Here is an 18,778-nt window from a genome sequence, read left to right on the forward strand (position 1 = left end):
TCGTAACCGACATCAGTGGACAAATGCTCACCTTCGATGGCAACTGGCACGCTGGAGAAGTGTGCTCTTCATGGATGAATCCCGGTTTTAACTGTAACAGGCAGATGGCATCATGTGGGCGAGCAGTTTGCTGATGTCAACGTTGTGAAGAGTGCCCCATGGTGGCGGTGGGGTTATGGTATGGGCAGGCATAAGCTACGGACAACGAACACAATTGCATTTTATCGATTGCAATTTGAATCCAGAGATACCATGACGAGATCCTGAGGCCCATTGTCGTGCCCTTCATCTGCCGCCATCACCTAATGTTTCACCATGATAATGCACGGCCCCATATCGCAAGGATTTGTACACTATTCCTGGCAGCTGAAAATGTCCCAGTTCTTCCATGGCCTGCATAATCACCAGACATGTCACCCATTGAGCATCTTAGGGATGCTCTGGATCGACGTGTACGACAGCGTGTTCCAGTTCCCACCAATATCCAGCAACTTCGCACAGCCATTGAAGAGGAGTTGGACAACATTCCACAGGCCACAATCAACAGCCTGATCAACTCTATGCGAAGGAGATGTGTCGCGCTGCATGAGGCAAATGGTGGTCACACCAGATACGGACTGGTTTATCTGATCCACACCCCTACCTTTTGTTTTTAAGGTATATGTGACCAACATATGCATAACTGTATTCCCAGTCATGTGAAATCCATTGGTTAGGGCCTAATGAATTTATTTCAATTGACTGATTTCAGTATATGAACTGTAACTCAGTAGAATCTTTGAAATTGTTGCGTTTATATTTTTGTTCAGTGTACATGTATGAAGAACCATGTCCACAGGGCCCCATCTACAGACACTGAGACCAACATCACTACCAGACTGCTCCAGTGTCTATGAGAGACAGACAGTATTGATCCCTCTGTCTTCCCTCTGATGCAGGTGTCTTCACAGCTCCAGTGAGAGCAGTCTACTACTTCTGATTCAGCACCATGATACCAGCAGCTCAACATTGGGGTCATCTGAGTTCATGGACATACGTTTTGTTCAATAATCAACCGGGTTTAATGTGGGCACAACAGTACATTAGTACTGGGGGTTTTGAGAATGTATCCAGTGATGTGACTCTAGAGCTGGAAGAGGGGGACTTGGTCTACATGAGTCTCCCCTCAGGCAATAGGCTCATTGATAGTTACAATAAACACAGCACCTTCGGTGGCTTCCTGCTCTTCCTCGTGTGAGGGAAACACTATTACAGCTGTAATGAGCCCAAATGATATAAAAGCCTGGGGTACGCTGAAATCTTTCTGTATAAAACATCATCATTAAAAACTGTGTGTTGAATGTGTGGAAAACAGGATTTTATTCAGTTGTGAGAAGAACACAGTTTGGTCTGAATTCACAGACACAGTCAAATACAAGTGGGCATATAGACAAAACAGTAAAGAATTACAATACTAAAATACCTCAGCAATTGGCAGCATAACATTTCAGAAAACAAGATGGAGGGGAGGAAGAAAAGAGAAAGGGGGAGAGAGACTCTTGTGGGTGCAGGTGTCCCCAGGTTAGCATGGTGTGTCCTTACAGCAGTCTTCTTCTACACTCAGAGAGGAGACAAGAGTTATAGAGTGGTCTCTTCCAGCTGTCTTCCCTCTGCACTCCAAGAGAGATAAGATGAAGAAATAGAGGGATGAGATGTAGGTATAGAGTGTGGTTCATTATAGTAGTCTCCAGAAGAAGAGAGAGGGGGATGAGATGGAGGTATAGAGTGTGGTTCACTATAGTAGTCTCCAGAAGAAGAGAGAGGGGGATGAGATGGAGGTATAGAGTAGTGTGGTTCACTATAGTAGTCTCCAGAAGAAGAGAGAGGGGGATGAGATGGAGGTATAGAGTGTGGTTCACTATAGTAGTCTCCAGAAGAGAGAGGGGGATGAGATGGAGGTATAGAGTAGTGTGGTTCACTATAGTAGTCTCCAGAAGAGAGAGGGGGATGAGATGGAGGTATAGAGTGTGGTTCACTATAGTAGTCTCCAGAAGAGAGAGGGGGATGAGATGGAGGTATAGAGTGTGGTTCGCTATAGTAGTCTCCAGAAGAAGAGAGAGGGGGATGAGATGGAGGTATAGAGTAGTGTGGTTCACTATAGTAGTCTCCAGAAGAAGAGAGAGGGGGATGAGATGGAGGTAGAGTGTGGTTCGCTATAGTAGTCTCCAGAAGAAGAGAGAGGGGGATGAGATGGAGGTATAGAGTAGCGTGGTTCACTATAGTAGTCTCCAGAAGAAGAGAGAGGGGGATGAGATGGAGGTATAGAGTGTGGTTCACTATAGTAGTCTCCAGAAGAAGAGAGAGGGGGATGAGATGGAGGTATAGAGTGTGGTTCGCTATAGTAGTCTCCAGAAGAGAGAGGGGGATGAGATGGAGGTATAGAGTGTGGTTCGCTATAGTAGTCTCCAGAAGAGAGAGGGGGATGAGATGGAGGTATAGAGTGTGGTTCGCTATAGTAGTCTCCAGAAGAGAGAGGGGGATGAGATGGAGGTAGAGTGTGGTTCGCTATAGTAGTCTCCAGAAGAAGAGAGAGGGGGATGAGATGGAGGTATAGAGTAGTGTGGTTCACTATAGTAGTCTCCAGAAGAAGAGAGAGGGGGATGAGATGGAGGTATAGAGTAGTGTGGTTCACTATACTAGTCTCCAGAAGAAGAGAGAGGGGGATGAGATGGAGGTATAGAGTGTGGTTCACTATAGTAGTCTCCAGAAGAAGAGAGAGGGGGATGAGATGGAGGTATAGAGTGTGGTTCGCTATAGTAGTCTCCAGAAGAAGAGAGAGGGGGATGAGATGGAGGTATAGAGTGTGGTTCACTATAGTAGTCTCCAGAAGAAGAGAGAGGGGGATGAGATGGAGGTAGAGGGTGGCCTCTTAAAGCAGTCTTCCTCTGCACTCTGTTGAGCCACAGCAGCACAGCAGCTCCTTGCCCTCCACACTGCCAACCTCGTAGTTATAGTCCCACGTCAACTCTGTCCCTGCCCGGATACGCCTGCACACACACGTTAGTAGATGACTCAAAATGGTCAACATTCACAAGTGCTCAGCACAAAACCACACATCAAATAATACATGTGTCTTTATCAGAGTAACAGGGTCTTACCACATCTACAGTGGGGAGAACAAGTATTTGATACACTGCCGATTTTGCAGGTTTTCCTACTTACAAAGCATGTAGAGGTCTGTAATTTTAAAAATCCAGAAAATCACATTGTATGATTTTTAAGTAATTAATTTGCATTTTATTGCATGACATAAGTATTTGATCACCTACCAACCAGTAAGAATTCCGGCTCTCACAGACCTGTTAGTTTTTCTTTAAGAAGCCCTCCTGTTCTCCACTCATTACCTGTATTAACTGCACCTGTTTGAACTCGTTACCTGTATAAAAGACACCTGTCCACACACTCAATCAAACAGACTCCAACCTCTCCACAATGGCCAAGACCAGAGAGCTGTGTAAGGACATCAGGGATAAAATTGTAGACCTGCACAAGGCTGGGATGGGCTACAGGACAATAGGCAAGCAGCTTGGTTAGAAGGCAACAACTGTTGGCGCAATTATTAGAAAATGGAAGAAGTTCAAGATGACGGTCAATCACCCTCGGTCTGGGGCTCCATGCAAGATCTCACCTCGTGGGGCATCAATGATCATGAGGAAGGTGAGGGATCAGCTCAGAACTACACGGCAGGACCTGGTCAATGACCTGAAGAGAGCTGGGACCACAGTCTCAAAGAAAACCATTAGTAACACACTACGTCGTCATGGATTAAAATCCTGCAGCGCACGCAAGGTCCCCCTGCTCAAGCCAGCGCATGTCCAGGCCCATCTGAAGTTTGCCAATGACCATCTGGATGATCCAGAGGAGGAATGGGAGAAGGTCATGGGGTCTGATGAGACAAAAATATAGCTTTTTGGTCTAAACTCCACTCGGCGTGTTTGGGGGAAGAAGAAGGATGAGTACAACCCCAAGAACACCATCTCAACCGTGAAGCATGAAGGTGGAAACATCATTATTTGGGGATGCTTTTCTGCAAAGGGGACAGGACGACTGCACCGTATTGAGGGGAGGATGGATGAGGCCATGTATCGCGAGATCTTGGCCAACAACCTCCTTCCCTCAGTAAGAGCATTGAAGATGGGTCGTGGCTGGGTCTTCCAGCATGACAACGACCCGAAACACACAGCCAGGGCAACTAAGGAGTGGCTCCGTAAGAAGCATCTCAAGGTCCTGGAGTGGCCTAGCCAGTCTCCAGACCTGAACCCAATAGAAAATCTTTGGAGGGAGCTGAAAGTCCGTATTGCCCAGCGACAGCCCCGAAACCTGAATGATCTAGAGAAGGTCTGTATGGAGGAGTGGGCCAAAATCCCTGCTGCAGTGTGTGCAAACCTGGTCAAGACCTACAGGAAACGTATGATCTCTGTAATTGCAAACAAAGGTTTCTGTACCAAATATTAAGTTCTGCTTTTCTGATGTATCAAATACTTATGTCATGCAATCAAAAGCAAATTAATTACTTAAAAATCATACAATGTGATTTTCTGGATTTTTGTTTTAGATTCCGTCTCTCACAGTTGAAGTGTACCTATGATAAAAATGACAGACCTCTACATGCTTTGTAAGTAGGAAAACCTGCAAAATCGGCAGTGTATCAAATACTTGTTCTCATTTTTACATTTACATTTTAGTAATTTAGCAGACGCTCTTATCCAGAGCAACTTACAGTTAGTGAGTGCATACATTATTATTATATAATTATTTGTTTCATACCCCCCGTGGGAATCGAACCCACAACCCTGGCGTTGCAAACGCCATGCTCTACCAACTGAGCTACATCCCTGCCGGCCATTCCCTCCCCTACCCTGGACGACGCTGGGCCAATTGTGCGCCACCCCATGGGTCTCCCGGTCGCGGCCGGCTATGACAGAGCCTGGATTCGAACCAGGATCTCTAGTGGCACAGCTATTAGACCACTGCACCACTCGGGAGGCCACTGTATGTAACCATGTCTAATACAGAACACTCACTTGCTGGCGAAGAAGGCCACCCAGGGGAAACGCAGGTCGTGTGTGTCTACAAACACATTCTGGACAAACAGGTTAGCACTGCAGCTATGCTGTAAGGAGGAGCGATGAGAGGGAGGGAGGGAGAGAGGAGAGAGAGCTTCATTCCCTTTGTCAAATTACATTTGACTCCACTTAATTAAACACATGCCAGGGTTTCCGTTAGGAAAATGTGTCGCCGTATGCATTGGGTGCGTAACCTGAGTAGGGCGTCCACCCACGGTGCTCAGAATCACAGAAATCACATTTAGAATATGATCATTCATATTAACAGAACATGAAAGTCCAGGATACAACGATATGCGGTCCTTCCCAAATTCTGATGTGCACTTTGAACACGTTAGAATACATTTCCACATTTTCTTTTCCTCAGCCAACAAGACTAGTAAAAAACAACACTATCCTATGTCAATCTACTATAGTAGAAAAGTTTAGGCTACCTATTCTATTGGTCAGCTTGTCGAGAAAGAAATAGCCTATTCCAAACAGACTCTGGGACAGTTGTGGGACGATAGTTGTGGAAAGTTTAGCTTCACATTATAAGCACAGCAATGCGTACAAGGCAGTAGGCTACGCGCAAATGTTCGTTCCATAATGCAATTAGTGGTAAAACACTTGTCAAAAGGGCACTGCATATGAGAGCGATTTCATGTGACAGAGATGAAAATATCAGTTAGAAATGTAGAAAGAGAGGAGATCTAACAGGCTTCTTCGAAGCAAGGTAAGACATGCCTCATATGTATTAAAACTTTCAGGTTTCAAACGATTAAGTATGTTTTTAAAATGCATACTGCCTCCAGTTCATTGCAAAGTGGTGTGTGGCGCACTGATGAAGCCTGCCTTCCGTTGCTGTTTGATACCGGTGTTCAAAACAACTGGGAACTCGGAAATCTCCGACCAGACTTCAGTGCGTTCAAAACAACTGGGAACTGGAGAAAAAAGTAGCTCCAACTGGGAAACATCGTTTTGAATGGTCATCCAACTCGGGCCTCTTTCTAGAGCTGCGACTTTCCGACCTGAAGATCACGGACGTCATGATTTAACCTCGTATTTTTCAGAGTTCACACTTGTCTTGAAAGCACCACAGGATGCTGCAGCAGCAGCTGTCTGACAGATTCTCCACTCAAAGGCTCTGTATCTGTATACTGTACACGTGTGAAAAATAAAATAAATAACGAATATACTGTACACGCGCCAATTTCATTTCACTAAATTATACAAATGTACCTATAGACCGATAAGCATGACCAGTCAAATGTATTTCCATCGACTGGTATTTCCATCAATGAATAGGCTAAAAAGCATTATTTCGCAATGGGATTATTTCTTCTCCCGGATAATTGGCCGGCGGCAATTTTATTTATCGGCTTTTCTATGTATTTAAAATCGGACAAAAGCCAGCTATTACCGGCTAATGGAAACTCTGACACACACGTAACACTCACGTTGAGGTAGCGTCCCAGGTTTCCCTCCAGCTTGGCGTCAATGATGTAGCAGGACTCCTCGCCATCGAAGAACTGCCGTGTGTTTTTAGGTCCACTGTCTCCCGCGTCCCCACCCTTACCCTGCGCCCCTCCGTGGCCCCCCGGGCCTCCCCCTGGCCCTATCCCAGCCCCTCCAGTCTTAACCATCAGGCCATGGGAGTTCTTCAGGGCAATGCCACGCGTGGACTTCACAGCCACCTGCCTCTTCACCGCACCTGAGACAGGAGGCAAGGAGAGGGAGGAGAGGAGGCAAGGAGAGGGAGGAGAGGAGGCAAGGAGAGGGAGGAGGAGAGGGGAGGAGAGGAGGCAAGGAGAGGGGAGGAGAGGAGGCAAGGAGAGGGGAGGAGAGGAGGCAAGGAGAGGGGAGGAGGCAAGGAGGCAAGGAGAGGGAGGAGGGGAGGCAAGGAGAGGGAGGAGGGGAGGCAAGGAGAGGGAGGAGAGGAGGATGAAGGGTCAATTCAGGGAAAAGCACCACAGGAACAGGTCTGGCAATACCTGATATAAAGCACAGAGATCTATGAACCCACCGCCCCAATTTCCCCCTCTCCTCACCTTGCATGCGTTTTCCCCTCCCCCCATTCTTCTTCTTCCCCCCTGCCCCCTCAACCCCTACCTCTTTCCCCACCCTGCGTGCCTTTCCCTCACCCCATTCTCCCCCCCTCCAATTTCCTCCTAAACCGATGCACGTTTCCCTTCCGCCTTCCTGTTCTCCCCCTACTTCCCCCCTCCTCACCCTGTGTGCGTTTCTCTCTCTCCTTGTTGTCGTCAGATCCAGAGCTGATGGTCTGGACGTCATCACTGTCCGACAGCGTCATCACATCCTGTCTCTTCACTCCCTCCGTCTTCACCGATTGGTTACCGCTGGGGGCGCAAAAACACACAATTACCTTACAGACTCACTCAACGTTATCTAATGTTATTCATATGGCACATTTTACCAAGTACATTTGACATTGTGCAACACAGGCCTAAAAGAGCCAAGCCAGGGTTAAATAGGTTGAAATTACATTTCACAATCTTTCATTACGTACCTTTTGTGGTCTCCGGGCTCCTAGAACAGAGAACACATGAGAAGGTGTATCAGTATCCAATCACAGCACCGGAACACAATCACTCCTTAATAAACATGAGAAGGAATCAATCATTACATGAGAGGGTGTCCAATCAGAACACCAGGAGATGAAAGCAAGAGATCGAAGCTGATCGATTTCTCCTAATATATGTAATAGGATCTACACAAAATAGCTGAGGTGGATATGGACTCCTCTCTTCCCCCTCTCTCTCACCTTCTTCTCTATCTTCAGTCCCTCCATCTTAACAGTGGCCTGGGAGGTAGAGGGTTGGTTGGTGAGCCAGGATGCTACTTTACTCTTCCCACTCTCCTCCGGCATGGGGGGCGGCTTCCTGTCCTCCTTTCCCCCCACTGACACACTCATCCCATCCTTACTGTCCTGGCTCCCTGGATGGGGGGAGGGAGACAGGATGAGGAGGGAGGAGGTGACAGAAAATATAAATATTATTTTAGATCACACTGCAACATGGAAAAATGTTAAATGCAGCTGTTTTTCTCAATATCAAATATATCTGGGTAACTATTAAGTACCTTACTGTGATTGTTTCCAATTGAAATAGTAAAAACATCTATATATTGTTTCTAGAAAATTGCAATTTCTCAAGCAAGAATCTTGCTAGGACTGTCTGGGAGTATTTGTATTTTTGTATTCATTAAGGATCCCCAGTAGCTCTTGCCGAGTGGGGAGGGGAAAACAGAAAACGAGCTGTTATTGGCAGAGACGTTTGGAACTCTTTCTTATTAACTAATTTACCGCCCAGTGATGTCACCAAGCAGGACAAAACTCCATCCCACCACAACAGGCTGACATTTCAGGCGGTCTTGTCAAATAGCTCTTACACTAAAAGGGCATTATCATTCTTTTCACAATTTCACAGTATTATTTCAACCTCTTAAGTGTGGAAATATATATAAAACACAGGAAAATCACATTTCTGACTGCACCGGGCCTTTAACATAATTTCTTACTGCCATGTCATTATTACAGTTCCAGCCTTACAACTGAGGGTTGAAGTTAAGTGCACACACACCTTCCTTGGCGCCCTTGGCCTGGCGGCGAGTGGTGTAGCTCCTCCACACAGAGCTGGAGCTGTAGTAGGGGTCCTTCACAAACGTGTCGTCTGAACTTTTGTCGTTGTTCGACTCCTCATCACTATCCCCATCCTTAGAGGAGTCACCACCAGCACCCCGCGCTGATGGAGAGAAGGAAGTCGTAAAACGGTAAATGGAGTTATTTGAGACTCTAGGTGAATCCTAAATGGCACCATAATCCCTATATAGTGCACTACTTTGGCTCTGGTCAAAAGTAAAAGCCAGACTCTTTCTAGACTATTAAACAGTGACCCCTCACCTTTGCCAGCGGGGTTGGCAGCATTGGTTCTCTGGGGGGGTTTGGGAAGGGGCTTGTTCTGCAAAGCCAGGGAGGAGGAGGGGGGGTTCTTCAGCCTGGACATGTCCACCCCGCTCCCGTCGCTGTCTGAGCAGTGGGCCTCACTCTCATACCCTTCCTTGAAGTTCTCCACACTCTCTATGTGGTCCAGGTTAGCAAAGTACTCATCACCCATCTCCAGACCCTCCTTGTCGGCAAAGTCATCTGTCAGAATCTTACCTGGGAGAGAGGAGAGGGAGAAGAGCGTAAGGGAGGAGAGAGAAGAGAGAGAGAAGAGAGTGAGGGAGGAGAGAGGGAAAAGAGAGTGAGGGAGGGAGAGAAGAGAGTGAGGGAGAAGAGGGATGAGAGGGGAGACAGAGTGCCATCACAGCAACAAGATTTGTGACCTGTTGCCACAAGAAAAGTGCAACCAGTGAAGAACAAACACCATTGTAAATACAACCTATATTTATGTTGATTTATTTTGTACTTTATACATCATTATAACACTGCACATAGCCATAATATGACCTTTGAAATGTCTATTCCTTTGAAACTTGAGTGTAATGTTTACTGTTCATTTTGATTGTTTATTTCACTTGCTTTGGCAATGTAAACATATGTTTCCCCATGCCAATAAAGTCCTTTGAATTGAGATGAGAGGAGAGAGGAGAGAGAGGAGAGAGGGAGAGAGGAGAGATAGAGAGAGGGAGAGAGGGAGAGAGGGAGAGAGGAGAGAGGAGAGAGGGAGAGAGAGGAGAGAGGGAGAGAGGAGAGAGGAGAGAGGAGAGAGGAGAGAGAGGGAGAGAGAAGAGAGGGGAGAGAGGGTAGAGAGGGGAGAGAGGAGAGAGGGAGAGAGGAGAAAACGGGAGGTAAAGGATGTAGGAAACTTGCTATGTTGTTTTTCATTCTGCATACATCTGTAGGCATGTAAACAATGACATACACTTATAAGGAGCCATGTGCTGTTATGAATGCTTATGACAAGTCTTAATATGCAGTCCACTTCCTACATGCAATGTGAATACCGGTACATACTGTTATCCATGTGTAAAGCCTGCTATAACACTGTTCTGTCCCCTCCTCCAGCTAGTGACGTACCGGCGTAGATGCAGACGAAGGATCCCTTGGCCACATCGTCCAGACAGCGGATGCCCCAGCCTTTGTTCTGGGTCTTAAAGAGCTGCAGCCTCACCTGCAGACCGTGCTGCACCAGACGGTTACTACACATCTGACTACAACACTTACACCGCTTATTACACTCATATATCCTGAGAGAGAGGAGAGGAGGAGAGAGAGAGAGAGAGATTAGTACGAGGGACGTCTGTATTTGTGACTGTGTGTGTGTTTGTGTGTGTCTGTCTCTCACCCGGTGGGCAAACACTCCTCCAGTCTCTTTTGTGTGTATCCAGCAGCGTGGTTGATCTGTGCTCCAGGAGTACAGGCTGTGGCCTGCAGGGTCAGCTGGTGACACGAACACTTGGACCTGCAGAACACATACACACAATCCCAATTTCAACACTTTAAATTGACTAAATGAGTTAATCACTGATTTAACAATTGGACAGGTGAAATCTATGTAGTGGAAGCCATGCAGAAGACAGAGCCCAGATGAGGGGTCACAGAAGGGTCAGAGTGATAGTACTGACCTGTCCCTGCAGCCGTCGGTACAGTCACAGCCCACCAGGAACTCTGGACTGGTGTTTATGAACACTCCGTCTTCAGGGATACGCTCCTTACCTGGTAACACACAGATACCCATCAGTTACTGACGTCTTCAGGAATTACACTTATTCCACATTGTTAGGTTACAGCCTTATTCTAAAATTGATTAAATTGTTTTTTTCCCCTCATCAATCTACACACAATACCCCATAGTGACAAAGCAAAAACTGTTTTTTATAAATTTTTGCTAATTTATAAAAATAAAATCATGAAATATGACATTTACATAATTATTCAGACCCTTTACTCAGTACTTTGTTGAAGCACCTTTGGCAGCAATTACAGCCTTGAGCCTTCTTGGGTATGACGCTACAAGCTTGGCACACCTGTATTTGGGGAGTTTCTCCCATTCTTCTCTGCATAACCGCTCAAGCTCTGTCAGGTTGGATGGGGAGCGTCGCTGCACAGCTATTTTCAGGTCTCTCCAGAGATGTTCGATCGGGTTCAAGTCCGGGCTCTGGCTAGGCCACTCAAGGACATTTAGAGACTTGTCCCGAAGCCACTCCTGCGTTGTCTTGGCTGTGTGCTTAGGGTCGTTGTCCTGTTGGAAGGTGAACCTTCGCCCCAGTCTGAGGTCCTGAGCGCTCCGGAGCAGGTTTTCATCAATGATCTCTCTGTACTTTGCTCCATTAATCTTTGCCTTGATCCTGACTAGTCTCCTAGTCCCTGCCACTGAAAAACATCCCCACAGCATGATGCTGCCACCACCATGCTTCACCGTAGGGATGGTGCCAGGTTTCCTCCAGACATGACCCTTGCATTCAGGCCAAAGAGTTCCATCTTGGTTTCATCAGACCAGAGAATCTTGTTTCTCATGGTCTGAGAGTCTTTAGGTGCCTTTTGGCAAACTCCAAGCGGGCTGTCATGTGCCTTTTACTGAGGAGTGGCTTCCGTCTGGCCACTCTACCATAAAGGCCTGATTGGTGGAGTGCTGCAGAAATGGTTTTCCTTCTGGAAGGTTATCCCATCTCCACAGAGGAACTCTAGAGCTCTGTCAGTGACCATCAGGTTCTTGGTCACCTCCCTGACCAAGGCCCTTCTCCCCCGATTGCTCAGTTTGGCTGGGCGGCCAGCTCTAGGAAGAGTCTTGGTGGTTCCAAGCTTCTTCCATTTAAGAATGATGGAGGCCACTATGTTCTTGGGGACTTTCAATGCTGCAGAAATGTTTTGCTACCCTTCCCCAGATCTGTGTATCGACACAATCCTGTCTCGGAGCTCTAAGGACAACTCCTTCGACCTCATGGCTTGGTTTTTGCTCTGACATGCACTGTCAACTGAGGAATCTTATGTAGACAGGCGTGCCTTTCCAAATCATGTACAATCAATTGAATTTACCACAGGTGGACTCCAATCAAGTTGTAGAAACAGCGCAAGGATTATCAATGGAAACAGGATGCACCTGTGCTCAATTTCGAGTCTCATAGCAAAGGGTCTGAATACTTACGTAAATGAGGTATCTGTTTTTTGTTTTTAATAAATTTGCAAAAATATGAAAAAAACTGTTCTCGCTTTGTCATTATGGGGTATTGTGTGTAGATTGCTGAGGAAATGGGTTTATTAAACCATTTTAGAATAAGGCTGTAACGTAAGAAAATGTGGAAAAAGTCAAGGGGTCTGAATAGTTTCCGAAGGCACTGTATTCACCATAGAATTAGAACTTCACTAATCCCATTCATCCCAATATTCTAGTTTTATGACTTCATCTCGACTGAATATCAAATGACTCCCTTTTGCTTAGTGTTGTGTAGCTAGCGCACCACCATTGGCTCGAACTATACAGGAAGACCTAGGGCTCTGATGGGTAATCATTTGATTGAGGCCTGTACAGTAACTCAAGGCCTATATACTGATTAAGTAATCCCCCCTCCCATCCTCCTCACTGTAGGCCACATCGGGCGGCGGTGTGACGTCGATCTCATTGACGCAGGACAGGGGAATGTCCTCGCGGCCGTTGGTGATGTCTCGGATGTAGTAGTAAGGCTTCTGGGGCTGGAAGCGCCGGTCGACCAGGACGTAGGGATCCAAGCAGAACATCTCCAGGAAGATAAAGTCACAGCGCGTCTGGAAGAGGTAGCGCTGGATCTCCGCCATGCTGCGCAGACACAGCCCACATGGAGACTTGTAGATCACATGGAACGACATCTGACGAGGGAGGAGGGGGGGATTTGGGGTGAGAGATAGTTAATACCAAAATCTGTCCCCCCTATAATGATCCCAACCGTGCTTCCTGAAAGATAAAATACTTCTCAAAGCTATTTTTCTCTGTCTTTACCTTGCGATTGACTCTCCGTCGCCCCGTCATGCGTCTGAACTCGTACAGTAGAGGGGTGAGCAGGGGGTTCCTGCCCCGGTGCATATCTGCTCTGGAGGGCCGGATACGGTTGAGACAGGCAGGCTGGCAGGTGTGAGGCAGGTAGAAGATGCGGTCTGTGGGGGCGCGGTACGAGGGCTCGTGGGGAATCCGGTCGTTACTGAAGGTGTATGGGGTCACTGTGGGTGCAGGGGCAGTCGGAGGGGCTTGGGGAGGAGGGGGCAGGGACTGCTGCTGGTGTTGCATAGGCTGTTGGGCCGTGAGAGTCTGGATGTTGCCAGTCTGAAGGACATACATTCTGGAGAGGAAGCGGGAGAGTGAAGATAGAGTTATGAATAGATTCCTATAAAACGTTGCATATTTGTGAGTGTGGCTGTTTAGTAAGAGATTCTGTTTATTTTTATTTTTATGATCATATATTTTCCTGTCCCCCCTCCCTCACCTGGATGAGTTTCCAGGAGAACCAGTTGAAGGCTGGGGCTGTATGGCTTTAGGGGCGTGGCTATTACTGGCCAGTCCAGAGCGAGAGCCTCCTTGAGGGGGAACGTACGGAGAAGTACTCTTCTTAGCCATCTGATACTTAGGACTGTTGAGGGGGTGGGGGGAGAGAGAAAGAAAGAGGAAGAGGAACAGGAGGGAGGGAGGAGCGATCAGGGAGAAAAAGGGGTAAATGTAGCAGCGAGGGGGGAGAGAGAATGTCGATTTTCAAGGAATGTCACAAGGTTTACACTGTGTGATTCTGTGTGTGTGTGTTACTCACTCTGTTCGTGCGGGCTGATTGGGCTGGGAGGGTGTAGGAGGGATGGAGGAGGGTGGGGAGAGGGGATGGAGGGATTTAGTGGGGGTCCCGCTGGGGGTTGTGCTGTTCCCCCCACTGTGATACTGGACCACTGGGCCCTTGGTCCTCAATGCTCCTACAGAGACACAGATAAAATGGTGAAGTAGAGATTAGAGTTATCCAATGAAGTAGAGATTAGAGTTATCCAATGAAGGACAGGCCAAGGTTCCATCAGGTACAGTATAATATGTGATCCCGCTGGGTTATTAAAGATGGATTGATTGGTGAAGTGATTGGTTTGTTTGTCCATATATTGATTGGTTAATTGATTGATTGACTAGAGGGAGTGTTACCCATGTTGGGGCGTGTCCTCTGCTGGCCAGCCATCTTCTTCTCCTGGGTGTTGGCACAGTTGGTCTTCAGGTTGAACATGGGCTCCAGCCTGGTTGAACCGCGGTAGATCCACTCACTACGCTTGTCATCCTGGAGGAGAGAAACAGTAGATAGATTACCACAGAGAATCACTTTCATTCATTCAATTGCTTTTTTATCTTATCCACCTTATTTTCATATTTTGTTGAGTGTCAAGTCTGCTGAAGTAGTATAAAAACGTGATTCAAAACAAGAAACTCAAATAAAATACTTTACAATGGTATCCCTGATAATAAAATATGGTGTGACCATCATGTTAAATCATCAGACTATAAATAACGTAACGTTTGGTGGTAATCAAATCCCAGTGATGATGTCATCATACCAGGAAGAGGATCTTGACGAGGCTGCCATCCACCTCCTCCACTCTGCTCCTCCACCACGTCCCCTCCCACTCTGTCTTGATGACCTGGCCTGCCTTCAGCAGCACCATGGGCCTGTTGGGGTACGAGGTTATATACTCCTCTATGAAGTCTTTACACGACGCATCCTCTATGTCCTCCCATGTACGCTTCACTGGGGGAGGAGAGAGAGAGTGAGGGGGGGAAGAGAAAAGATGATGGGGGAGAGATAGAGAAGATGATGGTGGGGAGAAAGAGGGGTAGGGGAGAGTGAGAAGATGTGAAGATTATAAGCTATGGTCACATCCCAAAACCAGATTGACAGGAAAGAGAGGAGATCAAGAGAAGGAAAGAGAGAGGACATGAAGACAGAAAGGAGGGTTCTTACTTGGTCTGCAGACAGGGTAGAGCTCAGGCAGGGTCACGTAGGAGGCATAACCGTCGTCAAAGAAGATCAGGAACCTGAAACACACATAGACAACTGTTGAAACACCTCCGCAACCCTTCACCAAACACACAGAGGATATTTGAAACATGCTCACACACACAGCTTCTCACCTCATGCGGTTCTTGTTGTTGGGCATCTCTGCTACGATGCCCGCGTAGAGCCAGACCTGGTTGCCGTCCTTGTACTTGGCGACCACCCTGGCTCCCACGTATAGCCTCTCCAGGGTGGGGTGGTAGTGAAACGCTATGTGGTTCCCAGACAGTAGACTCTTCCCCTTGTTCTCAAACTTCACCTTGTACTTACTGTAACCATTACCTACAAACACACACATTCTTAATGTCAAACTTCACCCTGTGCGTGTGTGTGTGGAGAGGTCTGTGTGTGTGTGGAGAGGTCTGTGTGTGTGTGTGTGTGGAGAGGTCTGTGTGTGTGTGTGGAGAGGTCTGTGTGTGTGTGTGTGGAGAGGTCTGTGTGTGTGTGTGTGGAGAGGTCTGTGTGTGTGTGTATGTATGTATGTCTCACCGACAGGGTTGATGGCGATGAGCATTCCGCTGTGCCAGGTCTTGGTGCGTTTCTTTCCCAGAAGACTCATCTCCAGTTTGATCTCATCATCCTTCAGGGAGGGGTTAGGCTGGGTGGGTGTGTTCCTGGGTGTGGCCTGGGACACAAACACCGCTGGCATGGGTACCGGGCCACCTACACACACACACAAAAAAACGCATGTGAACTTTTGTGCAGTATGTACACACACAAAGACAAGAGAGAACGCCACCTAGTGACCCGGAGGAATACATCAATCACACAGACATATAGAATGGCACATTTGTGCTATTACCTGGCTGTTGTATAGCAGGGCCGGAAGAAGGGTTTTTGTTGACTGTCTGGGCCAGCTTCAACACCTGCTGGGAGGAACGCTGGAGCGCTGCCGACGCCTCCTTAAACTGCAGGACACACGTACGCGCACACACAAACATAATTAACACATACATATGGATATTGTTCAAACTTAATTCTGGCTTTCACCTACCACCTGTGTATGTATGGGGGGGGGGGGTAGTGAGGAAGGGATAGAGAGAGAGAGAGAGAGAGAGACAGGGAAGGGAGAGAAAGCGAAAGAGAGACAGGGAGGAAGAGAGACAGAGAGGAAGAGAGACAGATAGGAAGAGAGGAAGAGAGACAGGGAGGAAGAGAGACAGATAGGAAGAGAGACAGATAGGAAGAGAGACAGGGAGGAAGAGAGAGAGGATGAGCTTCAACACCGGCTGGGAGGAACACTGGAAAGCTGTAGATAACAGGGTCAATTAATACACATTCAATTAACACGCGTGTGTGTGTGACTAATTCTCTGTTCTCACCATTGCATCCTGGACAGGTATCCCAGGTTTCTTGGGTGGAACCACTGTGAGAGGAAAGAGGTCAGAGAAGAGACAGGAAAGAAACAAGGTTAGACATTCGCTCCTGTGTTTTATACTGGAGCTGCCCTTCTGGACAGGTTTCCTTTGATAAACATATTGTTTATCTCACTGGGAGTAAATGTCAGTACGTACGTAAGCCCACAGCGATGACATCATCATCGTCATCATCATCGTCAATTTCTATTACATCAGAGGACAGAGCCCCTCCCACTCCGCCCTCATCCTCTGAAGAGCTCTCCTTGTAGACCAGCCCCATCTTACTGTAGGTGGACTTCACCAGAGCCTCACACTCCACTATGGACCTGACACACACACACACACACACAATGGAGAGAATCACACAGACGTTAACACGCACACACCAGTCCTATTTTACAGTAAGCCGGGCCTCACATTCTTCTATAGACCTGACACACACACACACACACACACACACAGGAGAAACACACAAACATCAACATCTTTCACATCTCCCTAAAGTCTTCCACTCTACTATGGACCTGAGAGAGAAACAAACAAAACATAATGATCATCCCCCCACACACACTCACTGGTTGGCGTTGTTGAAGAGTTTGTCCACCACCTCCTCTTCCTTCTCTTTGTTCTCCACCCATTCCTTGAGCTCAGCAAGCTGGGCCTTCCTCTGGCGGACTGCCTCGCTCCTCTCCACCTCCTCCTCTATCCACTTACTCAGCTCCTCCAGAGACACACCCAGCTCCTCCTCCAGACCAGAGTCCCAGCCCTCCACCTCCATCCTGGGGGTACAGAGAGGGAACGGGGGGGGGGCAGGCAGAGAGAACGACGATCACATGAAATTGAAAACACTTGCAATGCATGACCTTTGTTACAATATAAACTACCTAGGGTGATATTTCAAGAGATTGTTGAGACATGGGGAAGTATGGGGAGAGACACACAGGGAGGGAGAGTAAGAAAGCAATGGGAGTAGTGGAGAAGGGGAGGAGGCAGCGAGAGAACAGACTGAGTGAAGACGAGGCAAAGAAAGTGAGAGAGATTTTGTGGTCCTCTGTAGCTCAGCTGGTAGAGCACGGCGCTTGTAACGCCAAGGTAGTGGGTTCGATCCCCGGGACCACCCATACACAAAAATGTATGCACGCATGACTGTAAGTCGCTTTGGATAAAAGCGTCTGCTAAATGGCATATTATTATTATTATTATTTTATTTATTATAGAGTTAGTTAAGATTACATTGTTGCTGGTGTTAGCCAGCTAGCTAGCTAGCCAACTACACAGTATCCTGAAACCTGTTTTAGTTTCATGGCCGATTAAACACGTTGGGCCTAAAACTCACCTGTACAATCTCTTGAAATATCACCCTAGGTAGTTGATATTGTCACAAAGGTCATGCATTGCAAGTGTTTTCAATTTCATGTGATCGTCGCATTGTTTTGAAATGAGGGAACACTGTGCCTGACTATGAAGGGACATTGACACTCAACTGTCGGGGCAGCAGGTAGCTTAGTGGTTAAGAGCGTGGTGCAGTAACCGAAAGGTCGCTGGTTCTAATCCCCGAGCCGACTAGATGAAACATCTGTCGATGTGCCCTTGAGCAAGGCACTTAACCCTAATTGCTCCTGTAAGTCGCTCTGGATAAGAGCGTCTGCTAAATGACTAAAATGTAAAATGTAAGTGCTCATGTCATGTTAGTTGTAGTCTTGAATATTCTAAAATAACGTATTTAACTAATCATAGAAGGTCAAAATAAACATGAAACTCTCGTTAATTTGGAATGAAACCTATTGTCATCAAAAACCTTTAACACCATTTGTAAATCCTACAACATTTTTTTTTTTTTTTTTCTACAACCACCAAACGTTACATCGTCAAAAGGTTAGCACAGCGGTGCGCGGAGAAGACGCGTTTAGCAGTCAAAAATATTGTACTGTAGTAGTATTAAATGAAATTCCTGGGCGAATGCAGTTTTTAAAGTAAGCATTTGTGAACATAATCACAGTGGATGTTCATTTATCGGATAAGTTGTGTTTATTCAAACAATCTTGCCAACTCGTAAGTTACCTTGTAAGCAAGCTAACGTTACTGTGCTGGGGAGGCAGACTAGCTAGCAATTTAGCTAGCTATGCTAACAAGCTACATCCAGTTCAGTCTTTTGTAGTTGGCTCCTCGTAGTGTCCTCTAAATCTATATCCACTCACAGTATAATGCATCTGCAACTAAAAAAAATTTCATGAATCGAGACAATTTTTATTGGAAGTTAATGAACTCACCCATCATTATTGTCCATTATCCAGGCATTCAGCGAGAAAGCTGCAGACCACTCACAAT

At 46.9% G+C, this 18,778-nt stretch overlaps 1 protein-coding gene across 1 annotated transcript; it reads right to left on the reverse strand.

Annotated features, from left to right (window-relative positions):
• Nucleotides 1–1,337: 1,337 nt before the first annotated feature.
• On the reverse strand, nt 1,338–18,778 carry LOC311120141 (histone-lysine N-methyltransferase SETDB1-B-like). The gene is made up of 25 exons (XM_084194757.1): nt 18,721–18,778; nt 17,026–17,229; nt 16,607–16,776; nt 16,415–16,458; nt 15,895–16,000; nt 15,582–15,755; nt 15,170–15,374; nt 15,000–15,073; nt 14,596–14,786; nt 14,192–14,321; nt 13,821–13,974; nt 13,503–13,646; nt 13,022–13,358; nt 12,630–12,891; nt 10,674–10,764; nt 10,394–10,510; nt 10,126–10,295; nt 9,007–9,264; nt 8,687–8,848; nt 7,870–8,042; nt 7,615–7,634; nt 7,317–7,444; nt 6,545–6,798; nt 5,064–5,152; nt 1,338–3,026 (listed from the first exon to the last, which is right to left on the reverse strand). The coding sequence occupies exons 1-25, from the start codon at nt 18,735–18,737 to the stop codon at nt 2,909–2,911; spliced, it is 3,792 nt and encodes a 1,263-aa protein (XP_084050883.1). The 5' UTR covers nt 18,738–18,778; the 3' UTR covers nt 1,338–2,908.

Source organism: Coregonus lavaretus, assembly GCF_964263955.1.
Source record: "Coregonus lavaretus genome assembly, contig: HAP1_SCAFFOLD_716, whole genome shotgun sequence".
Lineage (NCBI taxonomy): Eukaryota > Metazoa > Chordata > Actinopteri > Salmoniformes > Salmonidae > Coregonus > Coregonus lavaretus.